Source organism: Salvelinus fontinalis, chromosome 4 (genome assembly GCF_029448725.1).
Source record: "Salvelinus fontinalis isolate EN_2023a chromosome 4, ASM2944872v1, whole genome shotgun sequence".
Lineage (NCBI taxonomy): Eukaryota > Metazoa > Chordata > Actinopteri > Salmoniformes > Salmonidae > Salvelinus > Salvelinus fontinalis.
The window spans coordinates 87592978-87608157 of record NC_074668.1 but is presented as its reverse complement, the minus strand read 5'-3'; the positions used below and the strand labels follow the sequence as shown (position 1 = coordinate 87608157).

Genomic DNA, 15180 nt, shown 5'->3' with positions numbered 1-15180 from the left:
TGTGTGCGCAACGCCTATTTATATGAGAACAAGCCCTGTTCATGAGACAAATTGCTCACACCCTCTTGTTGGCGTTGAGGAACATGTGCAGGTTTAAAGATTATTTCCTGCAATTACACACATTTTTGTCACGGGTGCATCATTTTTGTTCAGTTTTAAAGCTAATTTCCTTGCAATTCTGTAGATTTTGCCATGTCTAGTGTGTATTTATGTGATATTTGAGTGACTTGAACATTACAACAAAATCTATAGGCTAAAAAACATAGCTGAAAAACATTAGCTGACTTGGGCTAGTTGATCTGGACATTTCTGGCAGTTATAAATATCTCTCTAATGTATGTAATGACTGACATGACAAGAGAAAAACTGATGATGCACTACACAATTTCAAAATTTGACCTCCGGGGGGGGGGTGCGCTCCACAGTTTGGGAACCACTACTGTAACTATTTCTATGGGTCAAACTTACATAGAGTAATTACAGTAATTACAGATCAAAAGCCTACAAGTACATTTGATTATTTGAAAATGATTTTTGTGTTGTGTTTTTTGTGTTGTGAATGTGTGTGATCCATTAGGAAAGTTGTGTGTTTGCACAAAAGTTATTGCTTGAAGGAATAAGAAATGATGTACATATTCAGCTGTAATGTGTAGGCTATCTGAACAAAGCGCTCAGATTTCTTTCTAAAAGGGAATGTATTGATGTTACATAACTGTTGTTTGGAGGCATCCTCATGCTTCTTGCACATTCCAAGAAAGACTATATGCTATTGATCATTTTGATCAATGAAAATGTAATATATGAGACACAATTATATTGGCTTATACATTGACGCACGACTCTCCACACGTTTCAGCAATAAGTTGTGATCATTGAGCAAGCTATTTATTAAATTAACGGATGAATATGTAAGCGTGTTATTTTCCTGAATATGTTTTGGGGGGGATACAATTGTATTCATTTTCTTTAGCCAATCGCTGTAAAGAAACTGGAGCCGCGCAGCGTAAGAAATGGGAAAATACGTCAGAGTAATTACGTTTCTGCGTTTATAACCCAATAGAAGAAGGGGAATCATATGCAAATGAGATAGGAATAGGAAGTAAATTCCGAGATGTCAGTCTAGCGGTAGCTACATGTCAATGCATGTCCATCGACAGAGAGGGTGAAATAATAGAAAAGACGGACCGTAAATTATTTCGAGATAAATATAGAAACATCCCTATGGAAAGACACGGATTCAGACACAAAGGAGAAAAGGAAAAGACTGGACACGGTGTAGGAGAGGACGGTAACGAGGTTAGTTTGCCAGCTATCTCTGTCTGTTACAATTAGAGACGGGGCGCAGGGAGCTGTGTTGTTTTCGTCGGTTTAGCTAGCTGAACACACCACTGTCGAACTAAGCAAGGTATGCTAGTTACTTAACACATTTTATTTTCCATTTGAACAAATACCTTGCTTAGTTCGCAAGATGTATGTTGGTTTGACATACTGCGAGAGAGGTTGTCAACATTCATTCCACCACTAGCTCGTGGATGCGCGAAAAGCAGGGATGATGAGTTGGGGCCCTTTGCCAAATAGCATCGAGCTAACGTTACAGTAATAGTCCTCTCTTACTTGTTTACTATATTATTATTTATGTCGACAAAAACATTTTTATTTTACGAAAGCCATATAAAACATTGCTGTGTCCAGCATTACTTGTCGATGGCAAAGCCATTGATAGATAAAGCAACGGGGACTGCATGGTGCGTACTGTAGCTGGTGGTGGGTTTCCCTTGACTAGGCTTGACTTGCTGCGCACTATGATAATCTGCATTTACTGAGATGGCTAACTAAATTAGCTAGCTAGGTAATTGTCTTCTCATGCAGTGTGTTTCTATTTCTATATTATCATCGTCATCATCACACACTTAGGAAAATTATTCCTACACCTGCCTACCAATACACATGTGAAAAAATTGGTCCATGTGATGAAAACTAAAACAGGAGAGTTAAATTTGGGGTAAGCCATCTCTCTGCATTCTCACTCATGCCCAGCTGCAAGTGTTCACTACTGTGACAGACAGATTAAAGAGTAGGGTGATATGGGGCTGAGCCCGTGGTGGTTTCCCTAATCTCTCAACTACGCAGCTCTGGAATGTTATTGTGTCTCATGATGGCAGGGCAGGCTGTGATTCTTAGCACAGGCTAGCCGTGGCCTATTGAGGCACCTGCTTTCCCCCCAAATGATTTAAGGCTATATCAGTGATCACGCTGGATGACTGACTGGCCTTCCCACATCAGAGGCAATCTGCAGTTTATATGAAACAACAACAAAGCGGCCACCCATCACTTGTTTTGGTAAAAAGCTGAGGGATGGGGTTAGAGAAATGTAAAACCCTATTCCCTATATAGGCCTAGTGCACACAGCCTTAGAAAGGATTCATAGAAGTGCTCGGCCTGCTGACCTTAGTGGCCATGGCTAATGTAATTGATTCTTATCAGATAGTGTTCTTTCTGATTGGAGAGGGCAGCAATTCCCTGCTCTACGGGGAATTCCATTTGGAGCAGTGGAGGACAGCGGGGATCACTGTTAGTAATGGGGCTGTTAGGATTGATCACTGCACATTCTCTTGTTAACCAAGGAGACAGATGAACTTGAACACATCTGTCACAAATGACTGGTTTGAGGTCAGTGCTTAATATTGAAGAGGACCTATAGGGATTGTAGAACCATGTTAAAGGAAAGAACTCTAGTATGGAGATATGAAGAGGCACATTTTCTCTGATGTTCTGTTGGGTTGTCTTGGCCAGATCCCGCAAATTCTTAACACCTGTTTTAAAACATGAAATAAAAGTGTTTGTTTTTCTTCCAGATTTTACGTCACTGTGATTCTGTCACCGCACAAATAAAGGCTGTTGGACAGAGTGGATCATCTTTTTATTGAATTGAAACCTAAATTGTAAGTAAATAATTGTTTGATAGAATTGCTCAACTCTTTCCTATCCATGTTCTGAAGTTTGTTTGTTTTATCTAAACTACCTCGTCTGACTCATATTTACATACCACAAGTTCTTATTTTTGGACTGTAAACCAGCCTACCTCTTTCTCCACCATCTCTTTTTGTTTTGGCAAGTCTGTTTACCATCATTGGCTTTGTTAATTTTCTGCTTCTGTCATTGCTCCTAGCAGGCAGCTGAAACATATTTAGCTGTTGCTAGGCTACATGCCTTGAATTCCTCTTTTTGACAGAGAAATAGCTAGACCACTTTGTGCCCTCTGTTTATTCCATGGTCACACTGTTTACTGCCACTGATTTAAGTTTGGTGAACAAGACGTAAGTTTAAAGTGGTATAAATGTAGTTGTGTTGTCCAGGGTACAGTTAGTCAGTGTACTAGTGAGCATGGCTGATGTAGGCTAGTTGATTTAATGTTTTCCTTGTAGCAGGATCATCTGTACTAGCTGTATTTGTTCTACGTGGAATATTTACAGTCTAACGCTTTGTTTACTTCTCTGTGTTTGTCTCTCAGAGGCACCATGGCCACCCAAGACTCGGGCTACTATGACTACACCATCGTCGCCCCGGAGATGCCGGCCATGTTCGACGGCATGAAGCTGGCGGCGGTCGCAACGGTGCTGTACGTCATCGTCCGCTGCCTGAACCTCAAGAGTCCCACCGCCGCCCCTGACATCACCTACCAGGACACGCCCCTCAACCGCTTCCTGCTCAAGTCCTGCCCCATCCTGACCAAAGAGTGAGTGGCTTGTCGTTCAGTCTTTGGCCATGTTTTAAATATCCCATCGGGTCCCATTTTTCCAGTCTTTGGTATGACTCGACCGGGGAACCCAACCTTCCAGTCTCAGGGCGGACACTCTAACCACAAGGTCACCGAGTTGGCCATGACTATTTTATAGCTTATTGGTGTCTTATGATTTGTTCTGGGAGTTTTCAGTAGCCCGTAATTGGAACACTGCACCCATGATCGCTTTGCCGTGACAGCACCAACGCTGCTGTTGTCACTCTACACTATAGCCTACATCTAGTCCCACATTCCAAAGAACTCCTGTGTGTTGTGGAATAAAGCAATACTCCTGTATGACTAGAGGTTTCTCTGAATGTGTGGCATGGTTCAGAGCCAGTACTCTACTCTACTGGCCTAATAGCCCTGTCTTAAGGGAGTCTGAAGCCCGGTGGGAGACTCTGGAGGCTTCCCTCAGCTGCTGTCTCGTTATGTAAGCCTCTGTTATTTCATCTCAAATCTCTGGCCACGAGTCCTTAGGGCTCTGGTCAAGAGTAGTGCAATATGTAGGGAATTGGGATGCAGATGCTTTTTATCCAAGCAGACTGTAGATGTAGTTTGAGGTTTGTGTGTGTTCATGTGCGCAGTTTGCTTTTGTTTGACAGTCTGTGTGTTTTAAGACTGGTGTGTTTTTAGCCGTGACTAACGGACCTGGAATGTTCCAGACTTCCTCAGGGAGGGATGCCCAGTTAAATATTATTTTTATTTATTTATTTATTTTACCGTTATTTTACCAGGTAAGTTGACTGAGAACACGTTCTCATTTGCAGCAACGACCTGGGGAATAGTTACAGGGGAGAGGAGGGGGATGAATGAGCCAATTGTAAACTGGGGATTATTAGGTGACCATGATGGTTTGAGGGCCAGATTGGGAGTCAGTTCATTTGATCTAGTCATAGGCTTAAGAAGTATGTGATAAGACTTTGTTTAGCTCCAACTCTTGCACATTTAATCATTTATAAGGTTCATTATACTAATTAGTAGGTGAATTGCTTCTTAATTAAATTCATTTAATCTTAATTTTGCACTATATCCTTCCACTGGGCTGTACTCAGTCAAAAGCTAGCCAAGACAGAAAGTGTGTAAAAGGATATTGGGCTAGTAGGGCTGTCGTTCATTCATCTATTGCTCCTTGGCACTGTTTATGCTGACTAATGGTCCAAGACGGTTTGTGTAACTCCTAGTGACACCCAGTCGAGTTGCATAACACTGTTTCCAGCACGGTGACCACGGACAGATCAATCACGGAGAAGGAGAGAGGTACACAGTGGAGGAAATATGAGACAGGGGCCCAACGACTCTGTGATCAAAGCAGTCAATGCATTCCATCTGTCATTGTATTGTAGAAAATAAGGGCGCAGCTGAAACATTTTACTCAATGTAGCCCAAGGAGAGTTTGGGAGTTAGCCTCTGAAAGGGAAGATCCTGCATTGGAGTGATGTGCAACAGAGCCATTCTTCTCTGATACTGAGTGAAGCCAGGTTTCCATGATCAGAGGTCTACTTGGCCTTTTATCTCAATCTGTCTCGGATGGCTTTGTGTTCAGGAAACCAGCCTTGTAAAGGGGCAATGTGGGATTGGTTCATCCGTTTTTTAATGTTTCAAATAATGATATGTAGCCATTGTTTTTTTTTTAAAGAATATAATTTATGAATGCCTCGAAGAGCTTAGGTTAACTGGCTTACCCCATGATTTTACCCCCAAAAAGTGTTGTGGTTACCCCTTCAGGCAGTAGATCAGAGGGCTGTGTATTGCATCATATCAAAAGGCTAGTTATTAAATCAGACTTCCAATAGAACAGACCTGTGACTTTGATCTGTACCTCAGACAACTAAGAGTGTTGTCTATCTATCAGCCCACGCTGGCTTCTGTTTCCTTTGCTTTGGTCTGCTGATGACTGTCAAGGGCAACAGCAGGTTACAGCGCACACACTCATGCACATAGACATGTATGAGGACACAAACTTGCGCACAGACATGTCGCTACATGCGTGTGAGGAACATGTGTGCGGTCACAGACGAGATTCAGATTCTCATTTTTTTTCTGTCTTGACTGGAGCACCCAGACCTACACCACTCTAAAGTGTAGGCAATATGACAGACTGATTTCATTCACACAGTAGATATTCAAAAGTGTAGCTTTCATCAGTCATGACAGTATTGGGCCATAGCCCCCCCCTCGCCTGCCTGGACTCCTCCCCTTGTCCTCTTAGTCCTCCTGTGACAACATTACGTCATCCCTGCCAGTCGAGGATTATTCGCAGAGCGAGAATGTTCTGGGCAATCAAACCTGACCAAGACTTTAGTGTATTAGTCTATATCGGGGATATTTAAATCAGAGCCTGGAGGCCCGGAGTACTCCTGCTTTTCTGTTCTACTTCATGCTACCTCCCTAACTCTACCTACGTCAGAGTTGATAATGCTGTTTACACACAGGGGTTGGAGGTCTTATCTGTAATATTAGTAATGGTGTGGGGAAGCATCAGCGGTCATTGTGTTTTTTGAGATGGGCGTTACGTAAGGGAAGTAATGTCCAGGTGCTCAGACTGCTCTAATGACAGTGGAGGAAGATGAGATTGAGGGGGTTGTGCAACTGTTGATTTAGCAACAGACTTTGCTCGCTGACGATATTTACTGTACCAGTTTGTACACTCCCCACCCATGTGTGTGGCCCGTCAGTCCGTCCTTTGACACAGAGGTTCACCCTGACCTTGGTTATCTCTGACCTTGGTTTTCTCTGCAAACAGCTGCCTAGCTATTCGCTCCAGTCAGGGAGCTGCCTAGCTATTCGCTCCAGTCAGGGAGCTGCCTAGCTATTCGCTCCAGTCAGGGAGCTGCCTAGCTATTCGCTCCAGTCAGGGAGCTGCCTAGCTATTCGCTCCAGTCAGGGAGCTGCCTAGCTATTCGCTCCAGTCAGGGAGCTGCCTAGCTATTCGCTCCAGTCAGGGAGCTGCCTAGCTATTCGCTCCAGTCAGGGAGCTGCCTAGCTGTTCGCTCCAGTCAGGGAGCTGCCTAGCTATTCGCTCCAGTCAGGGAGCTGCCTAGCTATTCGCTCCAGTCAGGGAGCTGCCTAGCTATTCGCTCCAGCCAGGGAGCTGCCTAGCTATTCGCTCCAGCCAGGGAGCTGCCTAGCTATTCGCTCCAGCCAGGGAGCTGCCTAGCTATTCGCTCCAGCTGTACCTTAAACTATGGGATAGCATAAGGTGTCAGTGTTTTGCATACGTTGCTAAATATTGTTAGGACATTATAGTTCTAGTTATTTCAATTTCATCACAGGGACATTAAATCTTAAGGCCGTAGTGAGTAGGCCAAAACTCAATTTGAGGGCATCGGAGGCCAAAGCTACATTTGAGGACATTGCAATTGTCAACATCGATCTCCTTCTTTTGTTATCGTGGCTGCTAATCTATAAACAGACCTACAATGGAAACCACTACTTGTCTTTGGCTTTTTGCCAAGGGTTTCCTGCTAAATGTTCGGTGTACTTCTGTGCTAAACTCAGTGTGCGGATGTGAGATGGTAGATTGTATGACTGTGATATGACTATCCCAGCTCATGCCTCACTGCCGTGCTAGCAGCAGATAGATCCACTTTGATCTCCTGCAGGGTTGGACCCTTACATACGTCTGCTCCCATACAGATACAGTACCAGGGCAGATGCATTATCAAGGATGGTCAGCTTCGTGTGTTTTTTACTTAGGAATGTGAATCTCTTCCCTGTCCCCCGCTGTGTGTAAATGTTGTTCCAACGCACTGTGACAGAGTCAACACAGCAAATAAACCACCCACCTTTTTGCCCTTGTTGTCTGTGCCTAACAGCGTTTGTGCTGTTGTCATGTTGTGCTGCTGCCATGTTGTTGCCTCTTTGTTGTTGCTACTGTGTTGTCATGTTGTACTGCTGCCATGTTGGGCTGATACTGTGTTGTACTGCTGCCATGTTGGGCTGATACTGTGTTGTACTGCTGCCATGTTGGGCTGATACTGTGTTGTACTGCTGCCATGTTGGGCTGATACTGTGTTGTACTGCTGCCATGTTGGGCTGATACTGTGTTGCACTGCTGCCATGTTGGGCTGATACTGTGTTGTACTGCTGCCATGTTGGGCTGATACTGTGTTGTACTGCTGCCATGTTGGGCTGATACTGTGTTGTACTGCTGCCATGTTGGGCTGATACTGTGTTGTACTGCTGCCATGTTGGGCTGATACTGTGTTGTACTGCTGCCATGTTGGGCTGATACTGTGTTGTACTGCTGCCATGTTGGGCTGATACTGTGTTGTACTGCTGCCATGTTGGGCTGATACTGTGTTGTACTGCTGCCATGTTGGGCTGATACTGTGTTGTACTGCTGCCATGTTGGGCTGATACTGTGTTGTACTGCTGCCATGTTGGGCTGATACTGTGTTGTGCTGCTGCCATGTTGGGCTGATACTGTGTTGTACTGCTGCCATGTTGGGCTGATACTGTGTTGTACTGCTGCCATGTTGGGCTGATACTGTGTTGTACTGCTGCCATGTTGGGCTGATACTGTGTTGTGCTGCTGCCATGTTGGGCTGATACTGTGTTGTACTGCTGCCATGTTGGGCTGATACTGTGTTGTACTGCTGCCATGTTGGGCTGATACTGTGTTGTACTGCTGCCATGTTGGGCTGATACTGTGTTGTACTGCTGCCATGTTGGGCTGATACTGTGTTGTGCTGCTGCCATGTTGGGCTGATACTGTGTTGTACTGCTGCCATGTTGGGCTGATACTGTGTTGTACTGCTGCCATGTTGGGCTGATACTGTGTTGTACTGCTGCCATGTTGGGCTGATACTGTGTTGTACTGCTGCCATGTTGGGCTGATACTGTGTTGTACTGCTGCCATGTTGGGCTGATACTGTGTTGTACTGCTGCCATGTTGGGCTGATACTGTGTTGTACTGCTGCCATGTTGGGCTGATACTGTGTTGTGCTGCTGCCATGTTGTCTTAGGTCTCTCTTTTGTATGTAGTGTTGGTGTCTCTTTTGTCCTACCTTTTTTTTATTTTTTATTGTTTTAATTTTTTTTATCCCAGCCCCGTTCCCCGCAGGAGGCCTTTTGCCTCTTAGTAGGCCGTCATTGTAAATAACAATGAGTTCTTAATTAACTTGCTTAGTTAAAGGTTGAATACAAATAAAATAGTATACTACATTAGCTGACTGACCGAAATAAAATAAAACTGTCAGCAAGAACAAGTCATCAAGTAAAGTTATTCTTTTACTTCAAGGGACATCCTAATGCTGTTGTGTGCTTGTTTCATACAGGAACCTCTTATGGACACTGTTGCACATTCCACACATGTAGAGTGTACTGTATGTTTGCGATGTAGGCTACTAGTCTATGTGATAGAGCTCCTAGGGCCTATACGAAGAATTACAATGTATTTTATTACCTGCAAATAAACCTTTCATCTCTTGAGTAAATTTAGTAAGTAAGCCTTGAACAAAGTAAGCCTTGTCCGAACCAGAAGAGCCCATAGTGAATCTCTGTGTGTTTTGCAGGTACATTCCGCCCCTGCTGTGGGGTAAAAGTGGCCACCTGCAGACAGCACTGTATGGCAAGATGGGGCGGGTCAGCTGCCCTCACCCTATAGGCCTCAGGAAGTACTTACCCATGCAGGATGGGGCCACCGCCACCTTTGACCTCTTCGAGCCCATGGGGGACCACCGGACAGGAGGTGGGCTAGTTCAATCATTTATCAAGAATGTAGAATCTCTGTTGGCCTAGGACTCTTTTTTTGCAATATAAACAGTCAACAACAAAAACATCCCCCTCAATTGAGATGTGCTTGCCTTACCTTTTCTATGCCTAGATTTAACTGTTTGAGAATGCGTTGTCATTTACAGCAATGACCAGGGAGAGAAGTGCAATGGGAAGGAAAGCTGTTGAATGAGCTCATTGGAAGCATGAGAGTAAATTCATCATAGCCCAATGTTGTGCTATGGACCTGTCCTATGTACAGTATCGGTCCTGTCTGGGCTCAGTTTGTCAGGGCGGTTTTGACGCCTTTGTTGGTCCATTGACCTGTTTACACTATGGTTCCATTTCCCGTTCTGTAGGTGATTATTATGTCAGTGTTGTTGAGTACACAGATTTACAGACCGTGACTCTAGGTAAACTACTTTCGGCTAAGGTGATGAGATCAGGGTTACGACCCAAATGGTACCCTATTCCCTATTTAGTGCACTACTTTTGACCAGACTATTGGCCATGGTCAAAAGTAGTGTACTGAATAGGGTGCCATTTAGGACGTAGTTCATTTGTTTTGACCTCAGAGTTGAGACGTAGTAGTTTCTAATTGTCACTAGTTTGCGTTGCCATATGGAAGGGAGCATGTTGCTTTACTTCACACATGCCTACACACACATCCACATCCACTTTTTGTTTCCTGTTCTAGTTGTGCTGTTGCCAGTGGCTTCTGTCTGTTGTCCGTTTTATCTTACATAGTTATTTAAAAACTACATTTGTATCCCTTTTGCCTCTTGTCAGGCCGTCATTGTAAATAACAAATTGTTCTTAATTGACTAGCCTGTTAAATAAAGGTAATAAAGAGCCTCTGGTAACTAGGCTACTTGTTGTTTTATTATTTGAGTGACTGGGACATCTCATCCTACAGAGGTTTTATTGTGGCACCATACTGTCTCTGTTTGCTGCCTGTCATATTTGCGTACGACATCGTGCAATGAGGACGTGTAATCTTGCCTTTACATATTTTCATTTGCAAACGGCTCACTGATCCATCTGTTCGTATATTTGCTATTCCAACAGATGACGTCACCATGGTGATATGCCCGGGGATTGGTAACCATAGCGAGAAGCACTACATCCGCACCTTTGTGGGTCACTCTCAGAAGGAGGGTTACAGGTGTGCTGTGCTCAATCACCTGGGTGCTCTGCCCAACATCGAGCTCACCTCACCTCGCATGTTCACCTACGGTGAGGACCACACAGATATGTGCAAACACACACTCCTAATAAAAAAACACAAAAGCAACAACAATAAGTTTTATAGGTGAAAAGACAGGATAGGTTTTCACCACACCACCCTCATTTCATATCAGTGGCCATGAATTATGCTCCCAATGAAATGAACCAACTCAAAGCCCCAGTATGTAATGTCTTTGCTCTGGTCCATGTCCGTGTGCTTGTTCTGGTAGGTTGCACGTGGGAGTTTGCGTCCATGGTGGGTTACATCAAGAAGATGTTCCCTCACACCCACCTCATAGTGGTGGGCTTCAGCCTGGGAGGCAACATCGTGTGCAAGTTCCTGGGAGAGAACCGGACCAATCAGGAGAGAGTGCTGTGCTGCGTCAGCGTCTGCCAGGGATACAGCGCACTCAGGTGGGCTACGGTCTTAAGACTTCAAGTACGCAAAAGCAACATGTAAGAGCTACTCAAAATGGCTATCCCGTGTTTTTCCGTGGGGTTACAAATTGCAGTGCTGCACAATTTTGTGTATTATAATTGCTACACAAGGACGTCGAACGGCCATTTTGCCTAGCTAATGGTGTTTGTTGCATTACATACTATATCCCCTTTTTACACACAGCTGTATACTTGGTCAGTGAAGGTGCCATAAACATCAAAATATAAACAGTGGAGACACACTTTTTTAGATGTACATAGCTAACTTCATGTAAATAAGTGCATTGTTTTGTCCCAACTTAGTGAAGTTATTTACTGTACAGTTGGTTAGCATCCATTGCTACTCTTTTGCAAGCTATTGTAAAACAGCTGTCAAAAATGATACTGTTCAGTTGGGTTTTACCATTGGCGAAGGCTTCTAAAACTGAAGGAATTCAGATATTTCTTAGTTTGAGCACGATCCACTGAGTTTGTAAACTACGGCACGCGACATGGTTCAATGTGCCAGTAAATAAGCACAATTCGCTTTTTTCCCCAAATTGCCACTGTCTTGGCGTGAGAATTAGAATCATGTATACTGTGATAATGCCAGTAGAATAAATGCGTAACAGAGAGCAATGTACAATATAAGCCTCATTGCTCTCTGTTACGCATTTATTCTACTGGCATTATCACAGTATACATGATTCTAATTCTCACGCCAAGACAGTGGCAATTTGGGGAAAAAAGCGAATTGTGCTTATTTACTGGCACATTGAACCATGTCGCGTGCCGTAGTTTACAAACTCAGTAGATATTTCTTAGTTTGAGCACTATCTGAATTCCTTCATCTTTAGAAGCAATGAGTTTGTAAACGAACGAGGCGTTTTATGGTAAGTACATGGGGGGCCGTCATCCTTTATACTTTCCAAGTGTATTGCTTTGAATGCAAGTGCTCTGTCTCTCTTACTTCTGAGCCTTGCTACTCTGTAAAAGGAGGTTCACTCAGATGGAATTCACTTTGCCCAGCAGCTTTCTGTCTGACAAAGATGGCAACAAGGCTGAGAGTAGCTGGCATCCTGTTTTTTCTCCAGCAAACATTGATCATTTCCTGTAGTTTGGCTTTATCTGTGATCTCAGTTGACTGGTGACTAACACAACAAAGACAGAGGACAGATGCCCTGCCTTTTATCCTTGCCGGGTGCCGGTCTGTCTCCGCTGTAGACAACTGGTTGTTGCCTTGCCAAGTCTTTTGAGGTAGGCAAAGATGTAGGCTAGGCTACAGTACTGAAGTTCTGTGTTATTGAATAGTGAAACAGACTCATACTGTTGGCTGCTCCGTTAACCTGGGTTGTTAGTGTTATTGTTCATGCACCATGCAGTTCTTCCATGGAGGTGGTTTCAGGGTTTTCCGTTCTTAGTCCCTGTAATCTATTTGAATACACTTGGGTCTGCAGCAGACTCCCTGTTATCATAATGAGCATAGACTTTGTAAACACTTGAGCTTCTGTCGTGACGGGGAAAACTGTTTTGTCACGACACAGTGACTGAAAACGCACAACTCCAGTGTTTCTAGATGTGGTATTGCACAAGCTCTGGGACGGAGAAGATGGAACTCTGTGAAATGTGTTTTTGAACCACACCTTTTAGAGTGTGAAACGTGGCCAACTTCTCTTGGCAGGAACACTGTCTGCTCTGTCCAGAGAGTAAACAGTGTGTTCGTGTGTGTGTCAGGACCAGGCAGACTGGCCTTTTGTGAAATGGGATTAGTCTTTATACCTCTGTTTTATTTTCCATTCCTGTCTGTCATAGCTAAAGCCTTGTCTTTTGTCATTGCCCATGCCGTCTGTTGAATGGGATTGTTCTGCCTGCTGCGTAGTTCTCACTATATATGCTACCTCTGTAGTATTTCTCATCAGGGTTGGGTGGGTAGGTTACTTTCTAAATGCAATTTGTTAGTTACTAGTTACCTGTGAAATTGTAATCAGTAATGTAACTTTTGGATTGTCCAAACCCGGTAACATTATCTGATTACTTTAAGTTAGTTTTTGATTACTTTCCCCTTAAGAGGCATTAGAAGAAGACAAAAAGGATCCATCAAACACATTTGGTGTGTCATCATAGAGGTCTCTGAACTTATGGTCAGGCAAAAAAATCTGATTAAGCCTACATGTAACTGATAACATGTGAAACAAGGTTGAGGAGTAACTGATTACATGTGCACTAGCAGATATGAAGTTGGACTAGTTAATTGCTAGATGGGTACTGCTAGTTATTAGCTAGTTGCTAGTACTGCTAGCTTATTGATAGCTTGTTGCTAGCTAGGTAGTGTTGGTGAGTTCATAGTGCAGTGAGAGATCGTTCTGTGGATTTAACGTGTGGGGTGATGGTTAGCATGTCAGCTTCAAGAGTACAAAGTGTTGTTGGCAGCAGTTTGTTGTTGTTGTCCTGTATTGGCCTACAGTGATAACCCGTGTTGCATGCTTTAGACAACTTTTGACAATGTTGGTTCTCAGGCCAAACAGATATAACCATGACAACAATATCATTTGTTCTCTCTCTACACACAACTGACTTCCTGGTGTGTGTGTACAGGGCCCAGGAGACGTTCCTACAGTGGGACCAGTGCAGACGCTTCTACAACTTCCTCATGGCCGACAACATGAAGAAGATCATCCTCTCACACAGGTACTCAGCCCTGTTCCAAAACTTAGCACATTCACACTGGTAGGCCCAGTCCCAAAGAAACCCCTAGCCCCTACCCTAGGGCCATGACACTTCTCATGCATCTGAAATGGCCAAATTACTGTAAAAGCGATATGGTGGAAACTCCATGTGGTGATTGGGAGCTATCATCACCTGATAACACCCATTCAAGCCCTGCTGGGGCCACCCATAGGAAAACAAACTGTCTGCTAAATGGCTTATATTATTTAAGATCTATGACAAATGGCTTGGACTTAACTCATAGTCACAACCCAGCAGATCAGTCAAATTCCCCATAGAGGAGAAACACCAAACGCGTACAGAGCAGCTCCCTGAGGCAAACTATTTAACTAATGAAATGGAGGCAATTAGCGATGGCACGGAAATTCCTGGTATAGGTATGGATTTTACCGAGAATAACTCGTGTTGTCACATGTTTCAATGGCATGTCTCAGCATTTTGTGTGTGTGTGTTTACAGGGGCAGTCTGTTTGGAAGTGCAACGAAGATGGAGGACGCAGACCTGAGCCGGCTCTACACGGCCACCTCCCTCATGCAGATCGATGAAACCATCATGAGGTATAGGACATGCTGAAACTAAACTAGACTCAGAATCAAATCAGTGTTTTGCTTTTCACCCAATACATTTTAGTAAAATACACTAAATAGAATCTAATAAGGAACACATGCTAAAATGACACAACGCAATTATTCCTGTGAACAACCGGTCTCACATTGACCCCCTGTGAAATCAGTGTTGAGTCCTCACACTACAATATTTAGGACTGATTTCACAGGGGGTCAATGTGAGATTTATGGCTGTATGTTTAAAATACTGTCAACACTCATCAGCACCTGCTGAAGTTCAAGCCAAACCTTTTGAGTTTTGTCAATACGTAGGAACACTATGCTAGGAGCCATTGAGCAGGGCTGGGCGATTTATGGCCTAAAACAAATTCTAACTAATGGGAGTTTCTCGATTTTAAATCTTGAAATAAGCTTTGTTGCACAATTTAAGGTCAAAACACTGCATTTCAAACAGTTTGGAATAATATGATGAATTCAGGGCTTGTAAAATTATACCTAAGCTTTTGACCCATTAATAATTAAATGTATTTTATCAAAATAGATGAACCTGCTTTTTTGCAATAATCGCTGCGCTGGCTTTCAAATCTATGAAAATGCCCTTTTTGTTACATATTTAACCAGAACCAGGCACAATGTACATTCACTAATAATGACTAACTTAAGGTAGCAGGAATTATAGATAATGAACACAGGTCAACCTCTCAAGCCCACCTTCTAGTGGGTAGCCAGCTAATCTTTATATTT

The 15180-nt window shown here is 43.6% G+C and overlaps 1 protein-coding gene across 1 annotated transcript in view; it reads left to right on the top strand.

Moving 5' to 3' along the window:
• The first annotated feature begins 2855 nt into the window (after positions 1 to 2855).
• LOC129854604 (monoacylglycerol lipase ABHD2) overlaps positions 2856 to 15180 on the top strand; it is a 28553-nt gene continuing 16228 nt past the window's right edge. The window contains exons 1-7 of the mRNA XM_055921846.1: positions 2856 to 2942; positions 3512 to 3736; positions 9301 to 9476; positions 10568 to 10735; positions 10957 to 11140; positions 13739 to 13831; positions 14329 to 14427. Coding sequence (XP_055777821.1) covers positions 3519 to 3736; positions 9301 to 9476; positions 10568 to 10735; positions 10957 to 11140; positions 13739 to 13831; positions 14329 to 14427 — 938 coding nt within the window. The 5' untranslated portion in view covers positions 2856 to 2942; positions 3512 to 3518. The remainder of the gene's footprint in view (positions 2943 to 3511; positions 3737 to 9300; positions 9477 to 10567; positions 10736 to 10956; positions 11141 to 13738; positions 13832 to 14328; positions 14428 to 15180) is intronic.